The sequence below is a fragment of the Annulohypoxylon maeteangense genome (genome assembly GCF_022496945.1).
Source record: "Annulohypoxylon maeteangense strain CBS 123835 unplaced genomic scaffold GGS22scaffold_8, whole genome shotgun sequence".
Classification (NCBI taxonomy): domain Eukaryota; kingdom Fungi; phylum Ascomycota; class Sordariomycetes; order Xylariales; family Hypoxylaceae; genus Annulohypoxylon; species Annulohypoxylon maeteangense.
The window spans coordinates 942150-960560 of record NW_025953255.1 but is presented as its reverse complement, the minus strand read 5'-3'; the positions used below and the strand labels follow the sequence as shown (position 1 = coordinate 960560).

Sequence of the window (18411 nt, the reverse complement as noted above, 5' to 3'; positions counted from 1 at the left end):
GCAGCCCTTGGAAGGTTGGAAGGTTGGAAGGATGGAACCTTGAAAGCTTCAAGGTTCTAAGTTGAAATCCAGATCACCTCTGGAATTTGTACACAACCTTCTACAAATACAGAAATACTCCACGTCAATTTATACTCATCATACGAAGAATTGTCTGGAAATAATTCCCACAATGCGACGCGGTTTTACATAATTCATTTGATTTAATCGCAAGCTAGCGCGTTGCTGGTTTGCGATTCCGGGTCCATCAACTCTTGACGTTCCTCTTCCGACCCGAGACGCAGACTTTCCCTTTTTACCACTTCCCACCTACATCTTTGTCGCCCTACTCAGAGAGACGCGCTGCAATATTGGATCTGCAGCTTTAGAGATGGCGCAGAATACTGCAAGCGCGGCCCCTTCGCCGCGATCCTTCGCGATCCAACATCAACGCCCTCGAGAAAGCTTCGGAGGATGCTCAAGAATCACAGACTACGAGCTTCTTGGTAAACTAGGCGAGGGTACTTTTGGGTAAGTTCCTGAGAATATACTTTCATTGCACGTTATTAATGCTTACTTTCCCATTAGCGAAGTTCATAAGGCGAGATCACGAAAAGCTGGGACACTAGTTGCTCTGAAGAAGATTATCATGCACAATGAAAAAGACGGATTTCCCATCACCGCACTTCGAGAGATCAAGTTGCTTAAACTATTGTCGCATAAGAATGTCTTGCGCTTGGAAGATATGGCCGTTGAACATCACAACAAGATAAGTAAGTTGTCCTTATCCCACACGAATATATCCAATAGCCTAACAACATTAAGCCGACAAGAGAAAGCGACCAATTATGTACATGGTAATGCTGTACATGGACCACGACCTGTCTGGCTTACTCGATAACCCATCCGTCCAGTTCACTGTACCCCAGATCAAATGCTATCTACTCCAACTCCTCGAAGGCCTCCGTTACCTCCACGACAGCAAGATTCTCCATCGCGATATGAAGGCTGCCAATTTACTCATCAGTAACAAGGGAATACTTCAGATTGCCGACTTTGGCCTCGCGAGACATTATGACGGCCCGGTTCCGGAACGTGGAAAGGGTGGTGGTGAAGGACGACGGGAATACACAAGCCTAGTCGTTACACGATGGTATCGGCCTCCTGAGCTTCTACTACACCTTAAGAAATATACCACTGCTATTGACATGTGGGGTGTTGGGTAAGACTCACCAATTATTTAATTGGTATACAATCTGTTAACATGCCTTATAGTTGTGTCTTTGGCGAGATGCTAGTTGGTAAACCCATTTTAGCCGGCGAGAGCGATAGTCACCAGCTTGAGATAATATTTGACCTTGTTGGAACTCCAACGGACCAGACCATGCCGGGATGGAAACAGTTGCCTGGAGCTGAGGGACTCAATCTACGACCGAAACCCTCTACGCTATCACAGAGATTCCGTGAACATGGTTCAAGCGCTATTTCTTTACTGAAAGAACTCCTGACGCTTGATTGGAAGACCCGTATTAATGCCATCGACGCATTAGAACACCCCTATTTCAAGACAGCACCTTACCCAGCGAAGTCAGAAGATATTCCTACCTTTGAAGACAGCCACGAATTGGATCGTAGGAAGTTTCATGACCGAAAAGCTGCTCTTCCGCCGGCTCCCAAAGGAGGCACTGTTGGGGTCGGTGCCTTTGAAGGTCCCAATGCCTCGTTTGGAAGTAACGATGGTTATGGTAACAGGATGAATGGTCGGTATCAGAGACATCATGGTGGTGGAGGTGGAGGTGGATATCGCGGCGACGACTCACGTAGACCTGCGTGGGCCCGAGACCAGCCTCATATGGACCATCGACTACCGCAACGCCCACCCCCGCCCGAATATCCCGGCAATGGATGGGATAATCCCGCAGAACACCACGACTCGTACAGGGAGCGAGCGCCTAGAAACCGCGGTGCCAATCGACCAGATGTCGATACTTACATACCTAGTTATCGTGCTGGTGGACGAGATGACCGCCCACCCAGAGAGGACCGACCGCCTAGAGAAGATCGACCTCCCAGAGAAGACCGACTACCCAGAGAGGATCGGCCACCCCGAGAGGATCGTCGAAGATGGGATGATCGCGACGACAGACGGCATGACTGGGATCGACGCGACCGCGATTACGACGATCGCAGTCGAGCAAGTCAGACCCGCAGTCGTAGTCGTTCTCCTAGAGATAGGGATCGAGATCTTTATAGGCGATAGAATCGCAAAGGATCTCGAAGATCTCGAGGACCACAACGGCCACAACGGCCACAACGATCATCTCTGGGTCCTTCTCACCCTTCTTTACCTCCTAGACCCTGTTCCTCCGACCGGCCTCCTACCCGATCACGTAGAACCTACTCATCGGGGACATCTCGAGGAAGTCGGGAAAGCCAGGGCCCATAACTGTGTAATTTATAGCTGGCTTCTGCCAATAATGAGTGCGATAAGCCTATGGCGTGGCCCGCAACATATGGATTGGCGTTTTGCGTTCTCGGGATTTCTAGGACATGTGCGCTGTTAGGCGCGGTATATTGTGCTGGGCTCATGACATAGGCTTGGTACATGAATCGATTTGAATTCTGACATCGGCTTGATTTACAACGTGTGAAAGTGAACATCTTGCTAATGCTAGGACACGGCCTCTCGACGTCGCCTTATGGAAGCATGTCAATGAAAATAGTGTCCCTAGTCGCTCCTTACACGTGTCACTAGGATTTCCATCGTTCAATATCGGTTTGTATCCATGGATCTATGCATGTAGTCTTGTGTGTTGCACCGCTGGAGAATAGGTGGGCATAATGTAACTATTCCGAATCTAGACTTGGCGAATTGTGAAGAGGGTCACATAGATTGCTGAGCTACAGTGCAACGGATATCGACGTCGGGAGCAGTTGTTGTATCGACTACTACAACAGGGGCGGCTTTGGGTGTCTTAGTATACTAGTAGGGTGATGGCTATCTTAACTACTAGGTAGATGACCTTAGAAGTTATGTACTGTGGTGAGAATCAAGGAAACTTGATGTTCAGTCTCTTGCGGGCATTGTACTGATAAGAGATTCCTGACCAAGCATATGCTAACCTAAGCAACGGCGATAGTACCAACTAGTAAGTCGGCTCTAATTATTCGCAAATACCCAATTCTCAAAAATCATGTCTCTTGAACACAGACCAGCCGGAGTTGCAGATCGACTAAGTAGAGCTACTTGGTGATTGCCTATGCATTTCGTTAACAGTATCACAATGAGGTGTTCCGTGGGCTGATATCATATCGGGGCTTGCTAGCTATGTGCAACCCCAGTATAGAGGAGTTACCTACAAACTTGAAGACCGCTCTTCCGCGCCATCAAGTGAGGTCGCTACTACTTTCCTCGTGTATTGTCTGGGAGAGCAATCCCCTGCGTCGTCTCTTGGGCTTGTCAGAGGGCCTCAATTTCTCCCATTGCCTTTCAAACATCTCATACGCATCGTCCTTCTCTTGCTTTGATTTCACACGCTGTGAGGACGCACTAGGTCTAGGTAGTCTACCGGAGCTTCCCTCTGACCGCGTCCCAGATTCTGGTATATCGAAATCTAACTCGTCGTCACTGATATCTCCCAGGTTGGATCTTCGATAGTCTGAATCCTGGTCGCGTGACGTATCGACGCCCAGCGAGACAAAGATGAAGCTCGACGTTCCATGCAACACGCACCCAGCACAAATGCCTATAACAGCCGCGCAGGCGAGCTGCATTTCGTGTTAGTGTCAGTACAACAGCTATTCCCGGAATATATATATATAATTGGTATCCTTACGTAGATATAGAGGTACTATGTTAAAGTTAGTAACTCAGTATATCTATCTATATAAATTGCAGGGATTGCTATATAAAAAGCTATGGAAGTAAATACCTTAAGCCTAGGAAATAAATCCACAATAGCCAGGGCACCGTTCGAGACGGCTTGGAGCATGTACCATATAGGAGATAGGAGAAACACAACTAGAGAAAGGAGGTAGTATAGGGGATAGTGTAGAGGTATCGTGACGAGGTAGCACAACCTCGACAACAGTTTAAGCGCGGGATACAGATATGACGTGCCAAATGTCTGCAAGGGGGTCAGCCAATCCATGATCACGGATTGGCCTCGTGCCCCGAAGACTCTGACGATGGTGTGGGCTGTTCTCTTTTCTTTGCTTCTAACTGGCGTCTTCGAACTTGACCGGTGAACAACGTGAGCTGAATCCGCGGGATAGTTCTTGAAAACAATAGTATAATGGTATAGTATAATGGCAATTATTACCCCTTGACCGAATATTATGACCGACGGATTAAGGAGGGTGTAGTATGACAAAGACAAAGACGACGCTCCATTCTTGGCATCAGCTTCAGATGATCAAATGTAGCCAGGTACCACAGGCACGGCCTTAGTTTCCCTCCAGCTCTTTGGTATGTACGCTGTTATGACTGGGTGATAGTTGCCGATTACCTGGGAATGTACCTTACATTTGTTAGCTCTAGGAAGCAATTGTTAGGTCGCCCAACCCGCCGTTGCCCGACTGGAACATCTGGAACAGCGAAGTGGAACCGGAACACGACTCCACTCCGCGGGTGGAAGGTGAATTCGTTAGTCCGATCCGGTGGGGTAAATGGAAGCTAGGAAGGTCGATTGGAACATTGAGACCTGGCTTGGCAGCCGGAAATGTACGATGTACTGGAACATATTTGGGGTCAAGAACGAACTCGAAGACGAGAGGTTCAATGTTGTTATGTAACTGAAAACCCAAGTAAATCCACGTGCAGCAACGCGGCTCGATCGGCTCGATGTTCTTTTTCATATTCGGTACATGCATGACGATAATATGTCGTGGTTGTTGAGTTGCGCTCACCGCTGACCTCGACAAGATTGACTTACTTGCATCGATGCATGTATGTATAGATTAAAGACTTCTTACTGCATTGAATAGTAGGTAACGATTAGAGTGTTTTCCCGGTTTTGCCAATTTGCGTTATATCTAAATGAGATGATGTGGGAGGTAACCATTTGTTGTCAGATCAATTAAGTATATACCGAATAGTATATACAAGTAATTAATTAGTAGGAGAAGATTACAGTGGAAGATATCAACAGATAAATACTACTACATAGGTAGGTAATCAAGTACCAAAGTGATAATGGTACTTACTGGACCCTTGCGGTGATATTCGGCTATTGTGGTCAGTGCGTAGGTTTGGACCGGGGGGACTAAGGCGGGCAATAGACAAGCAGGGACCAGGGATGTGGGTTGATTGGCTTCTTTCCTTAGTCGTTATCATAGAACGACAAGAGACTTGAATCTGAGCCTGCTGAGCCTGCTGAACGTCGTCCTTCCTCGTTTAGATCCTCCCCCATCTACCCAATCGTTCCCCCATACATCCCTCTCGCTGTCTCATAGCCCCAACTACGCCAAAACGGTCTCATGACCACATTTTGCTTGCGGTGATCCACGTCCCGTCAGTCCATCCGGTCCAGTATCCCTTCAGCTTGATTCACTCGAAGCAAATCCCATCAAATCTCACCAAATCCCCTCTCAAGAAACTCGGTCACACCGCCTGGCCCTGCGGCACCCGCCCACGGCCACGACGCACGACGTACCGCATCCCGCCCGTCAGCTTCCGACTTCCCCGCGATTGATCCAATTCTGTGCCAATTCTGTCCCTTGGAAGTCTCAATACCTTACGAACAAGCAAAAAACAGCCTAAGCCTAACGACTAGAGGGAGGAATTTCTTTTCCTCCCCCGTCACCCCACGTCAAAACAATGGGTAATAACCCTTCCTCAACCTCGAAACCGCCCACCCCCACTACAGCTTCGTCGCACGACTCCCCACGATCTTCCAAGAAGGAACCCAAGAACCTGGTATCAATACACAACCAACAGATCAGGTCACCAGCCTCTCCCGAAGCTTCGACCATCCAGGCAACTGGTACATCTATCATTAACAAGAACTCCCAATCGAGGCCGCTCTCCATCCTCAACTCCTCCTCACCCTCCACTAGCTCAAACAACTCTTCTGCAATTCCTAAAGCTCCCGAGCCAAAGCCGAAGCCCGCCGAATTCAAGGATGAACACTCTAAACCTGTAGCAGTTCCCTTCTCCTATTCCCATTCGGAACAGGACTCCTCTTACGCCCACGATTCTCAGTACGAGGAGAGCCTCATATCAGGCCCCACCTCTAGCAGCATTCAAGATATGTCGTATCATATCAACCGTCCACCTAGGTTACCGCTTCCAATTGAAGAAGAGATCCATACTCCCGGTTCGCCCATAGTTGGACCAAGTGATGCTGACGTCAAGCCTGTCGATGATATACCAGTCTTAGATGAATCGAGTAGTATACCGCGCCGTGCTTCCGGGCTTAGCAACGCGACTGATGAAGATGATGCCGAAGAACTTCGAGTTGATAAGACACGGCCAACTATACCAACCCGTATAGAGTGGTCGCGGGGTGGCCAGAAAGTTTACGTCACAGGAACACCGTTTCAATGGAGTCGAAAGCAGCGATTGGTTCCAGCGTGAGCTTTCCCTATTCTCGCAATTGTCGATCCGACCTCAGAAGTCTGCCAGTAGAACGACTAAATTTTAAGTGCCAAGTGAAGCTTAAATGTCAATTAAACCTCGTAGACATTAATTGCTGACATTTTATCTCTCGGATATAGCAAAGATAGGGAGGGCGTGTTGCAGACAATAATACCCGTTTTCCCAGGCACACACCACATAAAATTCTTGGTCGACGGAAATATGCAAACATCGCCTGACTTGCCTACTACGGTGGATTTTGGAAACAACTTGGTCAACTATATCGAGGTAAGTGGCGACGACGCAGGCTCGAGGAATGTACCTCTGGATGCGGGCGTTCCTAAGTCGAACGAAGCCGCCCTGTCTCTTCCATCGAGACAACCTTCCCACGATGGCTCAGTTAAGGGCCCACAACCGAAGGTGATAGATCCGGTTGAGAGATTCTCCGCAAAGATCCCTCAATATCTAGATGATTTCGACCAGCCCGAAGAGTCCTCGTCATATAGACTTTCTGCGTTGGCTTTGGATCGACTTCCGCCACCACCTAGCCTACCTGGTTTCTTAAGTAAACCGATCATGAACAACACTACGCTCATTAAGGACGACAATAGTGTACTGAACATGCCGAATCACACCATACTCAACCACTTAGCTACCTGTAGTATCAAGAATAACGTTCTTGCCGTATCGGCTACTACTCGATACCAGAGCAAAGTAAGTTTTCATAAACATTTATTCCACTCGAGTCCGTGATACTGACAGTGAGGAAGTACGTGACCACGATTATTTACAAGGCTACAAAGAACGAGTAGCGCTCTACCCTCAAAGACAATGGATTGTGTCGAGTGTCCATAAGGGATACTATTTCATACTATACGGGAGTTTATCTTGGGAGAGTGATACCTCTCGTGTGCTTGCTATTAGGCTAAGGCTAGGGAAAAGGTTATACTCCATGCCTCGAGCATGACTATTCTTAGGGGGAATCTCGCACTGGCTAGTGCCATGTATTTCACTATTTTGAGGACAGATCTATGTGGATCAATTTTGGTTATAGGTTGTGGCGGATGGCTCAATGCGCAATGGCCCGCGCTATGGAAAACTGGTTGTTACGAGAACAATACGATTGCATGAAATCTTAGAAGGATGTATACGACGCAAGCCTAAAACCGCGCAAGCAAAGGATATAAAGACTATTTAGATGATGTTGATAGCGAATCGAAAGAATCACTGTAATCACATTTGGGCATATTTAAGTTTTAGTAATTTTAGTCTCTCCATTTGACGTAGACTTCGTCTGTTCTAAATCGTTGCGTACATGTGCTATCCTCTAACGGTGTACGGAATCCCGTCTCGTATGCAAGAAGACCAGCATGGGCTATCATAATGCCATTATCTATACAGAAACGTTCGTCTGTCGCAAACACACTCCCACCCCTTTCTTTAGCCATCTGTCCCATCATTTCCTGCAAACGCTCGTTGCACCCCACGCCGCCCACGATGAGCACCTGGTTACTCCCCACGTGTGCCATGGCGCGCTCGGTGATCTCCACGAGCATGGCGAACACTGTCTCCTGTAAGCTAAAGCATAGATCCTCAGGCCCGAACCGATCTTCTTCATTAACCTCCTCGCCCCGCGCGATCTTCTCCTGTTGTTCGTTCATCTGCGCCGCCAGCAAATCCGCCGCCGTCAGAATCCCGCTGAAGCTACAATCCATACCCTTCACGGTATACGGCAGGTCCAACAGCTTCTGACCAGCGGACTTACGCGCCAGAAGCTCGATGTTGTACCCCGGCGCCGGGTCGTTACTAATGGACAGCGTGCGCGCAAACCGGTCTAGACAGTTGCCTACGGCAATGTCAAGCGCCTCCCCGAAAATCCGATACCGTCGCTCCGCGTACGCGATCACCTGCGTGTTACCCCCTGACACGTATAACACCACCGGGTTCTCCGCCCCCGTTATCTCCCGTCCCATCTCGATGTGGCCCACACAATGGTTCACGCCGACGAGCGGTAAATCCCACATCAACGACAGCGTGCGCGCGGCTACTGCTACGGATTGCAACGGCGCGCCCATGCCTGGGCCCTTGGTGTAGCATACGCATGACAGCTGTGTGGATGGGTCGGTGATCCCCGCAGATGCTAGCGCGGACTTCGTCAGTTGCGAGAAGTACGCGCGGTGGTGTCGCGCTGTGTCTTTTGGGAGGAAACCCGTCCCTGGAGGCGAGACGAAGGTGTGCCGGATGTTGGCGAGGATGGCCGACTTCCCCGTCGCCGGGTCGTGCGAGATTATCCCGATCCCGAGCTTGTTCGCGCTGCCCTCGCAGCCGATGGCGAGGAGGGGGCCCGGTTGCTTGGTCATTGTTTAGGGTTCACGGGTGCTATGGATGGATGTACCGACCGATATTGACGTCGAGAGGGGTGCGTTGCCAGCGGTGATGGATGGAGCGGGGTGGGGCTGATAGGGTGATAGGATATGATGGGATTAAATGGATCTCGTTAATTAAGCGCGGACTTTTAGATGTGGCGAATATTCTGGTAGGGCGGGTTTTGCCTAACTAATCCAAGCTCCTCAATGCCGCGACTAAGAAAATCCGAACTAGGTACTAGATATGTATCTTGATCCTTGAAATTTTTCGAATTTGTAAAATCTCGTTACTTTTGTGTGAGACTACGCGATTGAACAAAATGAAAAGAAAGGTATGAGGCTCTCTCTCTTGCTGTGGGGTTAGATGTAAGAGCGGGAAGTGTGTCTGCATGTGCAGAAACCTTGAAACCCCTCTCTCCAATGACGACTGATCGGTGACTTGATGACCCTTATCGATAAAATTGTTTCGATTTTGCTTCCATTTGGATTTCCGAATTTGGTTAGGCTAAATCTACGTGGTGGATCCTCGACGCCTTAAGGTTTAGGTACCAGCTGGCCGTCGAGTTGCGCCAGAGTGGGTAGAGTGGGGCAACCACACTTATTCACCTCAATAATAGCCTTCAGTCCTAAGCACCAGGGAGAGAAATCCCATATTACCATATTACCAAATCGCTTGCTACCTTTTCCAACCTCTTGTCATCCTCCCACAAACTTACTAACTACCAACCTTAGTGCCATATTTCTCCTCTTTTGTCCTTTTCTTTTCTATTTTTCTACGAAAGCATATATGAGAGACGAAAAGAATTATCGTGAAGAAGCCGTCTTTTGAATGGGGGAGTATAGGAATCCATGTTCGTCATTGTTGTCCGTAATCCGAGACCAACATCATCTTCCGACTGTCGCTGACTTCAGCCTCTTGCAGACACGTACTCCTAACGATTTTATTTCCTCTCTCTCGTCCTTCCGAGTATCCATTGCTTTCCTACGGTTCGCCTCTTCCGCATCATCGTCCTTTTTTTCTTGTCCTTCGAATCCTACGAACTTTGCCGCAAATAGGCGGATTACGCCAGCGCCTACACGTTTATGCGGGATCCCGTCAACTCCTCACCAGATTCAGGTTTATATCGCACAACTCTGGCAATATGACTCCTATTATTTGCCAACGGACACACAAATTTACAATCAAATACTAAATGTCCTTTCCATACCGAGAGTATGGATAGGTACCTCATTTTGGGTAGACTACCTAGGTAGTCTAGCCGAGAGGAGCAATCTTGAGACACCTCGGAGTTGCGCGCTTCCAGCACATATCTAGGTAAATTACGACGAGCCTTTTCCTTAGCATTCTACGATTTGTCCTATTTTACAGCTTCATCATATTTTCGTTTTCTTCATTTTCGTACATCTGGAGCGATCCATACCTCGTCACCTTTCCTTGATTCGCAACACCCACAGTTAATTTATACCGTATTCGCACAGTGTGCCTGTCAGTCGATGGCACATGATTTTTTTGCACCAACTCTGTCACATTTACCTTCCATTCTCAAGACAAGCTCTTTTTATTTATTTTACTTCTTTTACTTATTGTTCAAATAAGATAAAGTTCTGTGGTCTCGCTAAGTTGCGTTTAACACATGAATGCTAAAATCAGAGAATAAAAGCTAACCTGCTACGAAGCAGCACGGACGTGGGATGATTTGCGCCCAAGACCGATACGCTACTACATTATTGTTCACGAAAGGAGAGCAATGGCCCCTTACCAACTACACTAATATTCGACAAAATGCGACGCAATTTTCAATCCTGAAAGGAATCCCGCCGTCGCGGTCAACATTCAACTACACCATTCTGGTAGATAATTCTTTTATGGAGTGGAGATGATCACAAGTCGCAAACATGGCTATCACGTCAAACTTCGAAACGGATAGGAAGACAAAGCGGGGAACGTATATTTGTTCCCTATGCTCCTCCCTCGTCTGCAGCCTTAAACGCCAGAACAGCTCTCCCAACGCCCCCGGCTATGCATGTGGCTCTGAAGACTATATACATTTACAGTAAGACAGTTCCTAAAAGCATCCCCCTATTTGCCATTTTCTCAAAGCTGGGCCTGTATGTTCGCGGTAGGTATGTACAAGTATTGACGCGAGCAAGGGCAAACTAACTGAGCGGGATCGATATCTCGGTGGACTCTCTCATCGGCAAAGATAGCAGAGTACCTCTAGCCAAGCCGTCGAAAGCTGATTTATAGGGCGAGACAGAGCATAGGCTCTCCTACAGATTTGCAGGCAACAATGCGCTTGGTTAAAGCCAAGATTCGTCATTTCCTGAGCACTGCGCATCTGATTCGTGTTCCAGGTCGGCATTTGAGATCCGTCGAGGACTTATTACGACCTCACCTAAGATTCATCAAGTCGAATTCTGCGGTTGTGGTGCCGGGGGTTGGGGCGGAGGCGCCTGCGGTTGTGGAAGGGCCTGCCGATTTGCGCCCCCCTGGAGGGCTGCCGCATCTACTCCTTGTCTTCTGAATAAGAAGGGCGAAGGTGGTATCGTCGATCTGAATTTCATTTGGCGAGAGCTATTAGGGTCGACTTGATACACCGGTTGTTCATCATCGTCGTCATCCTGATCATACTTCCAACGATCGCTTTGGGAGTAGTCTATCTCGCGCGGAGGGCTCTTGACCCCATTCAGTTTAGGCGGCCGACGATCGACAAACAAGCGACCGAGTCGACCAATACGACGACGATACGAAGTCATCTCTTCGTGATCATCTGTATTCAAGTTGATGCCCTTGAATCCAGAATGAAGAAGAGATCCATCTGCCTCTACCGGAGGTGTTTCATCTACATCCATGGAATCCGACGCGGATGCCGGTGGGGTCATTAGGTATGTGGTTTTTGCAGGCCTGAAGCTTGCCTCCTTTTCTTCTCGGACAGGAGGCAGCGGGTCAGCAGTAAGGTCCACATAGCTGTGATTCCATCTCCTATGGTTCTGTATCTTCATCTCGACATCGTTACGCAACTCGTTCTCCTTCTCAGCGAGCTTGTCGGCCAAGACGACGAGGTCTGCAGGTTCCACAGATCGACCTCCATCTGGACGAACAATAAGACGAAGCTGACCATGAGGAGCTGGCCGAGAAGGTTGCTGGGCTTCTGTTCTCGGCCGTTTCTGCGGTCTCTGAGTGAACAAGTCGTCGTCCTCACTCTTTATGCCAAGACGAACTTTAGATTCCTTAAGACTGGTTCGCAGGCCGAAGATGATTCTGTCATTGCTCAACAGGTCTCTCTTGAATACTTCTCGCTGGCCGGAGAGGAGAACAAGTTGACGTCCTTCTTCTAATTCCTTACGCAACTTCTTCAATTTGTCGCTCACCTGCGCATCGCGTGCCCTCGTCTTTCTTGTCTGTCGGACCTCACGTCGTCGGAAACAGACATAAGGGTCCATGTCGTCATGCTCTTGGTGAGTCTCAAACTTGACCGCCGGGTGCAATATTTTATTGCCGGTTGCCTGTCGTTGAGTCTTCCAATACTCATAAACATTCTTTGCATGGGCTTGAATCGACTTAGCAGAGACTAAGTGGTTCATTGCACGAAGCATTGTGTCAAACGGTACTACCGTATTATCGACCGCAGCAAAGGGAGCCTGCTCCGACGCCGTATCTTCAAACACTTCCATGATGCGCTCGAAGTCGTCCTCGGAAAGCTGGGTGTTTCCCGTCCACTTGGCATTGTAGGTCTTGAGGTATTCCTCATCCTCTGTTGTCATGTCATAGAGACTACCGAGTGTCTCTTCGACGGTTTCAGAGAATTTGATATAGCTTTTGGGCTCTACATATGGGGTGGGATACAGCTCATTATAACTAGCCTCGCTCTTCTGGGGCGGCGGCACCGGAATCTCATTATCCGTACTGGCGCCGACACCCTTGAGGGCGGCTTGCAGATGGTATTCCTATTGGCGGAAATGTTAGTGGACGGTAAGTGGGTAGTTGTGTGGCTGACATGGTTGATATAAACCAATATCAAAAACAGGTGTAGGAGCCAACACGAAGTCACGTGGCAAATCACGTGATACGCGTATGAAAGGTAAGAAAAGTAATGATAACTCACATTTTCCTCTGCTTGTTCGACGCCAGTAGCGATTTGAGATTCATTTGTTAGGGACTCATATTCGTTGGGGTCGATCTGATCTTCGCGGAGTACGGGCAGAGGCGTCTTTGTGTTAAGCTTCTTGTATCGCACTTTCCGGGTCGACATGACGGTCGGCGGTGTGGAGGGATAGTTGGGGAAAAGTCGCGTTTATGGTCGGAAAAAGCCCGAAAAAATTCGGGGACCTAAAAGTTTATGTCATGCGATGATGAAAAATCAATTTTAAAAGAGCTAATATTGGGGTTTAGGTGGTTGTTTTGATGGCCGAAGTGTCGTCGTTGGATGAGGTGACGTTGAATTGTTTGGGGCGCAAATTTTTGCTTGGTCGCCGCAGCAGGCAGCCCGAGCAACAACAAAGTCAGAATAGTGGTTGTGCAGGTTATGCAGAGAGTGGCCTGGGTGGCAGAGGGGTTGAAAGGTGCCCCGTCGCTCCACCAAAAAGAACTTACGCCTTCTGATTTACCGCTCTCTAATTGGGTGCAGGTGCGCATCGTGCAATTTTGGGCAACAACTTGGGGGAGGGGAAAGGGGGACCGGGGCCTGCTAACGCCCGTCCACCCGCTAAAAAAGACAATTACGAGCTGATAATAGGTACATAATACTTAAGTTGCCTAGGTAGGTACTTGCCACTTATGCATTTTTACGCCTGCATTCTTTCGCCGGATATGTACCTTTTCTTACCACCGCACATTCCCCTTTTTTTTCTTCTCTCCTTGCACAGTTAGGTACCTATGAATGTGTATGCACACGATTGATAAGGCAACAACAATGAAATGGGATGAGTAAAAGGAGGTGACTGCCTGCCATAGTCGACCAATAAAAATCAACGCAAAATGCATTCTACTGAAAATTTTGCTATCATGCCTCTGCAACGAGGTAATTTACTCCGATGCAACGATGAACTCCTTCGAATTGTGATTGAATCCTCAAGTTTTTTGTGCACATTTGATTGTTCGGTTTCTTTTTTTGTCTTTGTTTTTTGCTTTTTACACTTCTATGACCTCACTCGACACGGACCTTCAGGCTTCGAGTCCTAGCTGCTAGGTATATTCAGCCACACATGATTTAGCCACAGCTTGAATACAGATAAGAACGTGACTTGGGACCATGCTTCATGCAAGCGTAGGTCGCATCTATGCAACCTATTTTTCAAGATTTATCTATCTATTTTTATTCAGATCATTCATAGATCGTATGTTACAAATGGTTAATTTATTTATGCTAGGTCGATGCACTAAAAGTCTAATAATACATCATTACAATGTCGAATTCGTGATTGTGTAATTATGGCTGATAAGTAATCTGTAACTGGGTGTGGCTTCTACTACCAAATAAATGCGGCTGTGCTCTCGGAACTAGGACCCTTAAACTGTGGGGACCACATAAAAAAGCAGTTCAGATCTTGGTCGCCTTGTCCAGCTTGTCTCGGAAAGACCCCACCAACCCACATTCTCTACCCAACTCTTTCATCAGCCTCATCCATCCGCCAATCTACCATTAATCATCGAACATCGAACCTGATCATAGCATCTTTCCAGTCGACGAATAAATATATTCCATTTTATTATATCGCCGAAAATACAACTATATCCCATTCGAATTATCTATAAATAAGCCGAACCGACGTTTGAATTACTCCGCTTGTCGCTTTGTTCCTTACCACCCCCTAGCCCGAACCCGCCTCCGTAAAGGAGCGTCTAGCAACATGGGCAATACAACGAGCGCCGTGCTCGATAACATCGTGCAAGGGTCGAACTGTACGTTCTTGGCTCTGCCCAACATAGGAAGGAATAGAGTTCTAATTGCGTCTTATAGTCGACCGGGATGAGGTTGACAGACTTAGGAAGCGGTTCATGAAGCTCGATAAAGTATAAAACGACCTATTCAACGTCATTTCCCGCCTCGTGCGCCGATCCAGACGCTAACATCACCGCTTTTGATTCGCAGGATAATTCGGGCACGATCGAACGAGATGAGTTCTTGAGCTTACCACAGATATCGTCGAACCCCCTAGCTACGAGGTACGGCTCCTGTCCCAAACACACATTACGTAAAGCTTTATACGATCACAAGACTTGATACTAACTCATACTTTTTACACGCGAACAGAATGATAGCGATCTTCGACGAGGATGGTGGTGGCGATGTGGATTTCCAGGAGTTCGTGTCGGGACTGAGCGCGTTCAGCAGCAAGGGCAATAAGGAACAGAAGCTGCAGTTCGCATTCAAGGTTTACGACATCGACCGAGACGGATACATCTCGAACGGAGAGCTGTTCATCGTGCTGAAAATGATGGTGGGTAGCAACTTGAAGGACCAGCAGCTGCAGCAGATCGTCGACAAGACGATCATGGAGGCCGACCTGGACAAGGACGGCAAGATCAGCTTCGAGGAGTTCACTAAGATGGTCGAGACGACCGATGTTAGCATGAGCATGACTTTAGGTAAGTTATTTTGACATTGAGGATGATGGGGATTTTAGGATGGCAGTTGCTAACGATTTGGTACAGATCAATTCTAGATACCTAGCTATACCGCAATGCAGCCATAGTAATGAATCATGAGGTTTGGGACGCCATATATTTGGACGACGTGTCTGTTTATGCTGCAGGTACAACGTTTGCCGCACGTGAAGACTTGATTATTCGGACTCGATCCGCATATGGCGTATATGGACTCGGGGGGTGATTGCATGAGTGAATGTTTGCAAGTTGAGTTAGTTGCCGTCGTTTTTTGGCTCTTTGAAATCTAAGAATGGCCCTTATCCGACTCTGATGCATTTAACTCAATATTTCAATCCTATCAGCATGAATAATGATCATCCCAGCCTCGGGCTTAACTGGTTACTATTCCTCACCTAGACTTTAATATTCACTTACAATGGAGAAGGCAACCTATTCGTATCAGATATCCGAAAATCTTCATACTTTTAGGACTAAGTCCATCTTATCTCTACAAGGCGATGCCCAGCGAAACATCAGAAGGCCAGGTTGATCAACAATCAAGCTGTCTCTGTTTAAACGTCCCTTGCTTATCTCCTTGACGAGCAGATGGCTCTTGACCCCTTAAAGTCGGTACAGTACGTTATAGCTTCTTGATATCACTAAAATACGCTCCCAGTAATTAGCATATTATGACAAATCGGAGAAGATAATTGGCCAATCTAGCATAGTTAGTCTCTTTGCTGGTTCAATGGTTATAGCCATATGTTAACCAAGTGGATAACTCCTCCAACCCAGTCAAATTATTCTAAACAACCTTAATCAGCGTATAGCAATAACCTCAAGATCGACCAAAGAAAACCATCTCCCTTGGCACGCACGGGGTACTTAGAATGGCAATGATGAGGTATGTTGTAGGGCGAACTATCCAATGTTCTATGGATGCATCTTGAAAGCCCAGGGAGAAGTTGAAATGTTACCATATATGATGAACTACCTTCGGTTAACAAGCGACATTTTCCTTTTCTTACTTTCTTTACGATATTCTCCCTACTCTACACCCTTCAAGGCTTCTTGGGTGGATATAGCTTCTTTACATTATTGTATTTTCCGATTATGCTAGCCCATGAATATCATACCGTGATAAGACCTGCTTACAACGGCGCTATAGTTTCGATATCTGACTTATACATGTCAGTGTCTAGGTATCAACAATGTATATATCGTGATATACGGCCAATATACAATCATTTCTATCCATACATTAGTACCTACTGTGGTGGTTCTGTTGTCAACAATAAGAGATAAACTACCTACCTACCATTCAACATAATCAACCCTGAAGCTAGCTTCGTTGAAACTTACAGAGCTCCCTGTTTATATGTGGAGATTTTTCCAGGGGCTGGGCCGGAAGTTAGACTTATGTTGTATGATGAGTGGTTATGGCAGGTGACTCGCCATAGGACCGACCACTTTATAGGAGTAATCGCATGCTCATCAACGCCCGTGCTTCCACGAAGACTTCTTCAGGCTTTTCTTCCCTTATAAAATCGCCTACAAAGGTTATAGAAAACACAGCGAAGTCACTGTTGTATCATTTCTCGCTATGAGCCTATGACGGACTTACCTAAAGGTTTGGATTAGAAACCAGTCAAATTCTTTGAAATGAACTCGCGGGGGGATATACGAAACTACATAAAACAGGCGTTCGCGCGGGCGCTTCGCTAGGGCACCGGTCATATAAACCAATCGAACATATACCTACCTAGGTAGTTATGTAGGTAGATATTCATCGTTTTGCAGAAGTGAGACAATATAGTTCGCAAAACGCTTTATTGTTGACTTTGATACTATTATTATATTTGGATAGCCAATTATTCTATGGAATATCTGTCCATCTAGGTATAATGGGATTAAACCCTCGAAGGAACGAAGCCGGCCAATGCCATCGCTATGGTGAGTGTCTGCAATAAAGTAGAATTCAGAAGTATAAGAGAACTCGTCATCTCGAAGATTAAATATTTTGTCAATGTCTCATGTGAGATCCACGGGGCAGTATGATGCGGTCATATCACAAATGCAACTTCTGAAACCATAGACTTCTGGAGTGGAGGTGAATAATAGGTATTGCTGAACTCCAGCTCGAAAATCCGACTAGGCACACGTACCATTGTATGTATGTGATATACCAGGTAGTTCGCATCTGTACTATTCCGCATACCGGTACAGAACCCGTGAGCGTTACATCCATATTGTCACTACATTTACCTCGGCAGCATATTCCGTCTCGCGCCCACCTCCAGGCAGCGATGTGATATTGGCCCTAGGACCGCCACATTATGTCGCGGCTGGCTGCAGAAGTGGCCGTTATAGCAAGATGACTGCGAGATTCTGCACGCCGAGACGTAAGCAGAAGGGACTCGCGAAATACTTGGTAGGCTTTGAAGGGTTTAAAAGCCTACCGGCGCTATTACCCCGTACGGATTGCCGGCTATCGAATCATTCCAAAAACCGCAATACGCTGGGTCAGCCAGAGCCAGACCGGCTCCGCAGCCGGCAATGAAACAGTCGATCCCCTGCAGAGGATGGGTGGTGGTGGTGCGGGAGCGTGCCGTCTGATGACACTTGCGACGAACCCTACCGCGTCCCATTTAATGAGACGCATGCAAGATGAATCCTGCATGCATGTCGCGTAACGATCGGTAGGATTGGCTTCGCTAAAGAAGAAATTATAGTTGGAGAGGCTTTCATATCGTTCTGTGACTAGTCCAGTCGACGAAGGCCTCATCGAATTATCGTGTCTTGGACCTGACCGGTACCAAGTGGCGTAGACGCCCTCTAACTCGAAGTGATCTTAGCACACATACTATAGTACATCTTACCTCAGAAACCAATCGACTTCA

The 18411-nt window shown here is 47.4% G+C and overlaps 6 protein-coding genes across 6 annotated transcripts; 3 read left to right on the top strand and 3 right to left on the bottom strand.

The window, feature by feature from the left end:
• The first annotated feature begins 38 nt into the window (after positions 1-38).
• On the top strand, positions 39-2607 carry GGS22DRAFT_163103 (Pkinase-domain-containing protein). The gene is made up of 4 exons (XM_047961308.1): positions 39-510; positions 568-752; positions 805-1201; positions 1255-2607. Exons 1-4 carry the CDS (start codon positions 371-373, stop codon positions 2237-2239), a joined length of 1707 nt encoding a protein of 568 aa, XP_047819043.1. The 5' UTR covers positions 39-370; the 3' UTR covers positions 2240-2607.
• Positions 2608-2961: 354 nt separating this feature from the next.
• Positions 2962-4722, bottom strand: GGS22DRAFT_163102 (uncharacterized protein). The gene is made up of 3 exons (XM_047961307.1): positions 3912-4722; positions 3816-3830; positions 2962-3747 (listed from the first exon to the last, which is right to left on the bottom strand). Exons 1-3 carry the CDS (start codon positions 4128-4130, stop codon positions 3367-3369), a joined length of 615 nt encoding a protein of 204 aa, XP_047819042.1. The 5' UTR covers positions 4131-4722; the 3' UTR covers positions 2962-3366.
• An 843-nt stretch (positions 4723-5565) lies between these two features.
• GGS22DRAFT_140346 (carbohydrate-binding module family 48 protein) lies at positions 5566-7595 on the top strand. The gene is made up of 3 exons (XM_047958711.1): positions 5566-6552; positions 6697-7270; positions 7327-7595. Exons 1-3 carry the CDS (start codon positions 5798-5800, stop codon positions 7366-7368), a joined length of 1371 nt encoding a protein of 456 aa, XP_047819041.1. The 5' UTR covers positions 5566-5797; the 3' UTR covers positions 7369-7595.
• A 206-nt stretch (positions 7596-7801) lies between these two features.
• On the bottom strand, positions 7802-9274 carry GGS22DRAFT_163099 (O-sialoglycoprotein endopeptidase). Its single transcript, XM_047961306.1, has one exon. The coding sequence runs from the start codon at positions 8914-8916 to the stop codon at positions 7822-7824; it is 1095 nt and encodes a 364-aa protein (XP_047819040.1). The 5' UTR covers positions 8917-9274; the 3' UTR covers positions 7802-7821.
• Positions 9275-11065: 1791 nt separating this feature from the next.
• On the bottom strand, positions 11066-13311 carry GGS22DRAFT_140312 (enhancer of polycomb-like-domain-containing protein). The gene is made up of 2 exons (XM_047958710.1): positions 13029-13311; positions 11066-12870 (listed from the first exon to the last, which is right to left on the bottom strand). Exons 1-2 carry the CDS (start codon positions 13173-13175, stop codon positions 11329-11331), a joined length of 1689 nt encoding a protein of 562 aa, XP_047819039.1. The 5' UTR covers positions 13176-13311; the 3' UTR covers positions 11066-11328.
• A 1047-nt stretch (positions 13312-14358) lies between these two features.
• On the top strand, positions 14359-15925 carry GGS22DRAFT_163090 (calcineurin, beta subunit). Its single transcript, XM_047961305.1, has 5 exons — positions 14359-14824; positions 14883-14935; positions 15015-15088; positions 15177-15511; positions 15578-15925. The coding sequence occupies exons 1-5, from the start codon at positions 14773-14775 to the stop codon at positions 15586-15588; spliced, it is 525 nt and encodes a 174-aa protein (XP_047819038.1). The 5' UTR covers positions 14359-14772; the 3' UTR covers positions 15589-15925.
• Positions 15926-18411: the final 2486 nt, after the last annotated feature.

What these genes read in the sequence shown, in the direction of transcription:
- GGS22DRAFT_163103 (XM_047961308.1), top strand. Translation starts at nt 371, where the DNA reads ATGGCGCAGAATACTGCAAGCGCGGCCCCTTCGCCGCGATCCTTCGCG. An exon ending in CTAGGCGAGGGTACTTTTGG is followed by an intron (nt 511 to 567) that starts GTAAGTTCCTGA and finishes CTTTCCCATTAG; the next exon opens with CGAAGTTCATAAGGCGAGAT. An exon ending in TGAACATCACAACAAGATAA is followed by an intron (nt 753 to 804) that starts GTAAGTTGTCCT and finishes AACAACATTAAG; the next exon opens with CCGACAAGAGAAAGCGACCA.
- GGS22DRAFT_163102 (XM_047961307.1), bottom strand. Translation starts at nt 4,130, where the DNA reads ATGGATTGGCTGACCCCCTTGCAGACATTTGGCACGTCATATCTGTAT.
- GGS22DRAFT_140346 (XM_047958711.1), top strand. Translation starts at nt 5,798, where the DNA reads ATGGGTAATAACCCTTCCTCAACCTCGAAACCGCCCACCCCCACTACA. An exon ending in AAGCAGCGATTGGTTCCAGC is followed by an intron (nt 6,553 to 6,696) that starts GTGAGCTTTCCC and finishes TCTCGGATATAG; the next exon opens with CAAAGATAGGGAGGGCGTGT. An exon ending in CTACTCGATACCAGAGCAAA is followed by an intron (nt 7,271 to 7,326) that starts GTAAGTTTTCAT and finishes ACAGTGAGGAAG; the next exon opens with TACGTGACCACGATTATTTA.
- GGS22DRAFT_163099 (XM_047961306.1), bottom strand. Translation starts at nt 8,916, where the DNA reads ATGACCAAGCAACCGGGCCCCCTCCTCGCCATCGGCTGCGAGGGCAGC.
- GGS22DRAFT_140312 (XM_047958710.1), bottom strand. Translation starts at nt 13,175, where the DNA reads ATGTCGACCCGGAAAGTGCGATACAAGAAGCTTAACACAAAGACGCCT. An exon ending in TCGAACAAGCAGAGGAAAAT is followed by an intron (nt 12,871 to 13,028) that starts GTGAGTTATCAT and finishes TTCCGCCAATAG; the next exon opens with GAATACCATCTGCAAGCCGC.
- GGS22DRAFT_163090 (XM_047961305.1), top strand. Translation starts at nt 14,773, where the DNA reads ATGGGCAATACAACGAGCGCCGTGCTCGATAACATCGTGCAAGGGTCG. An exon ending in CATCGTGCAAGGGTCGAACT is followed by an intron (nt 14,825 to 14,882) that starts GTACGTTCTTGG and finishes TGCGTCTTATAG; the next exon opens with TCGACCGGGATGAGGTTGAC. An exon ending in TCGAACCCCCTAGCTACGAG is followed by an intron (nt 15,089 to 15,176) that starts GTACGGCTCCTG and finishes ACACGCGAACAG; the next exon opens with AATGATAGCGATCTTCGACG.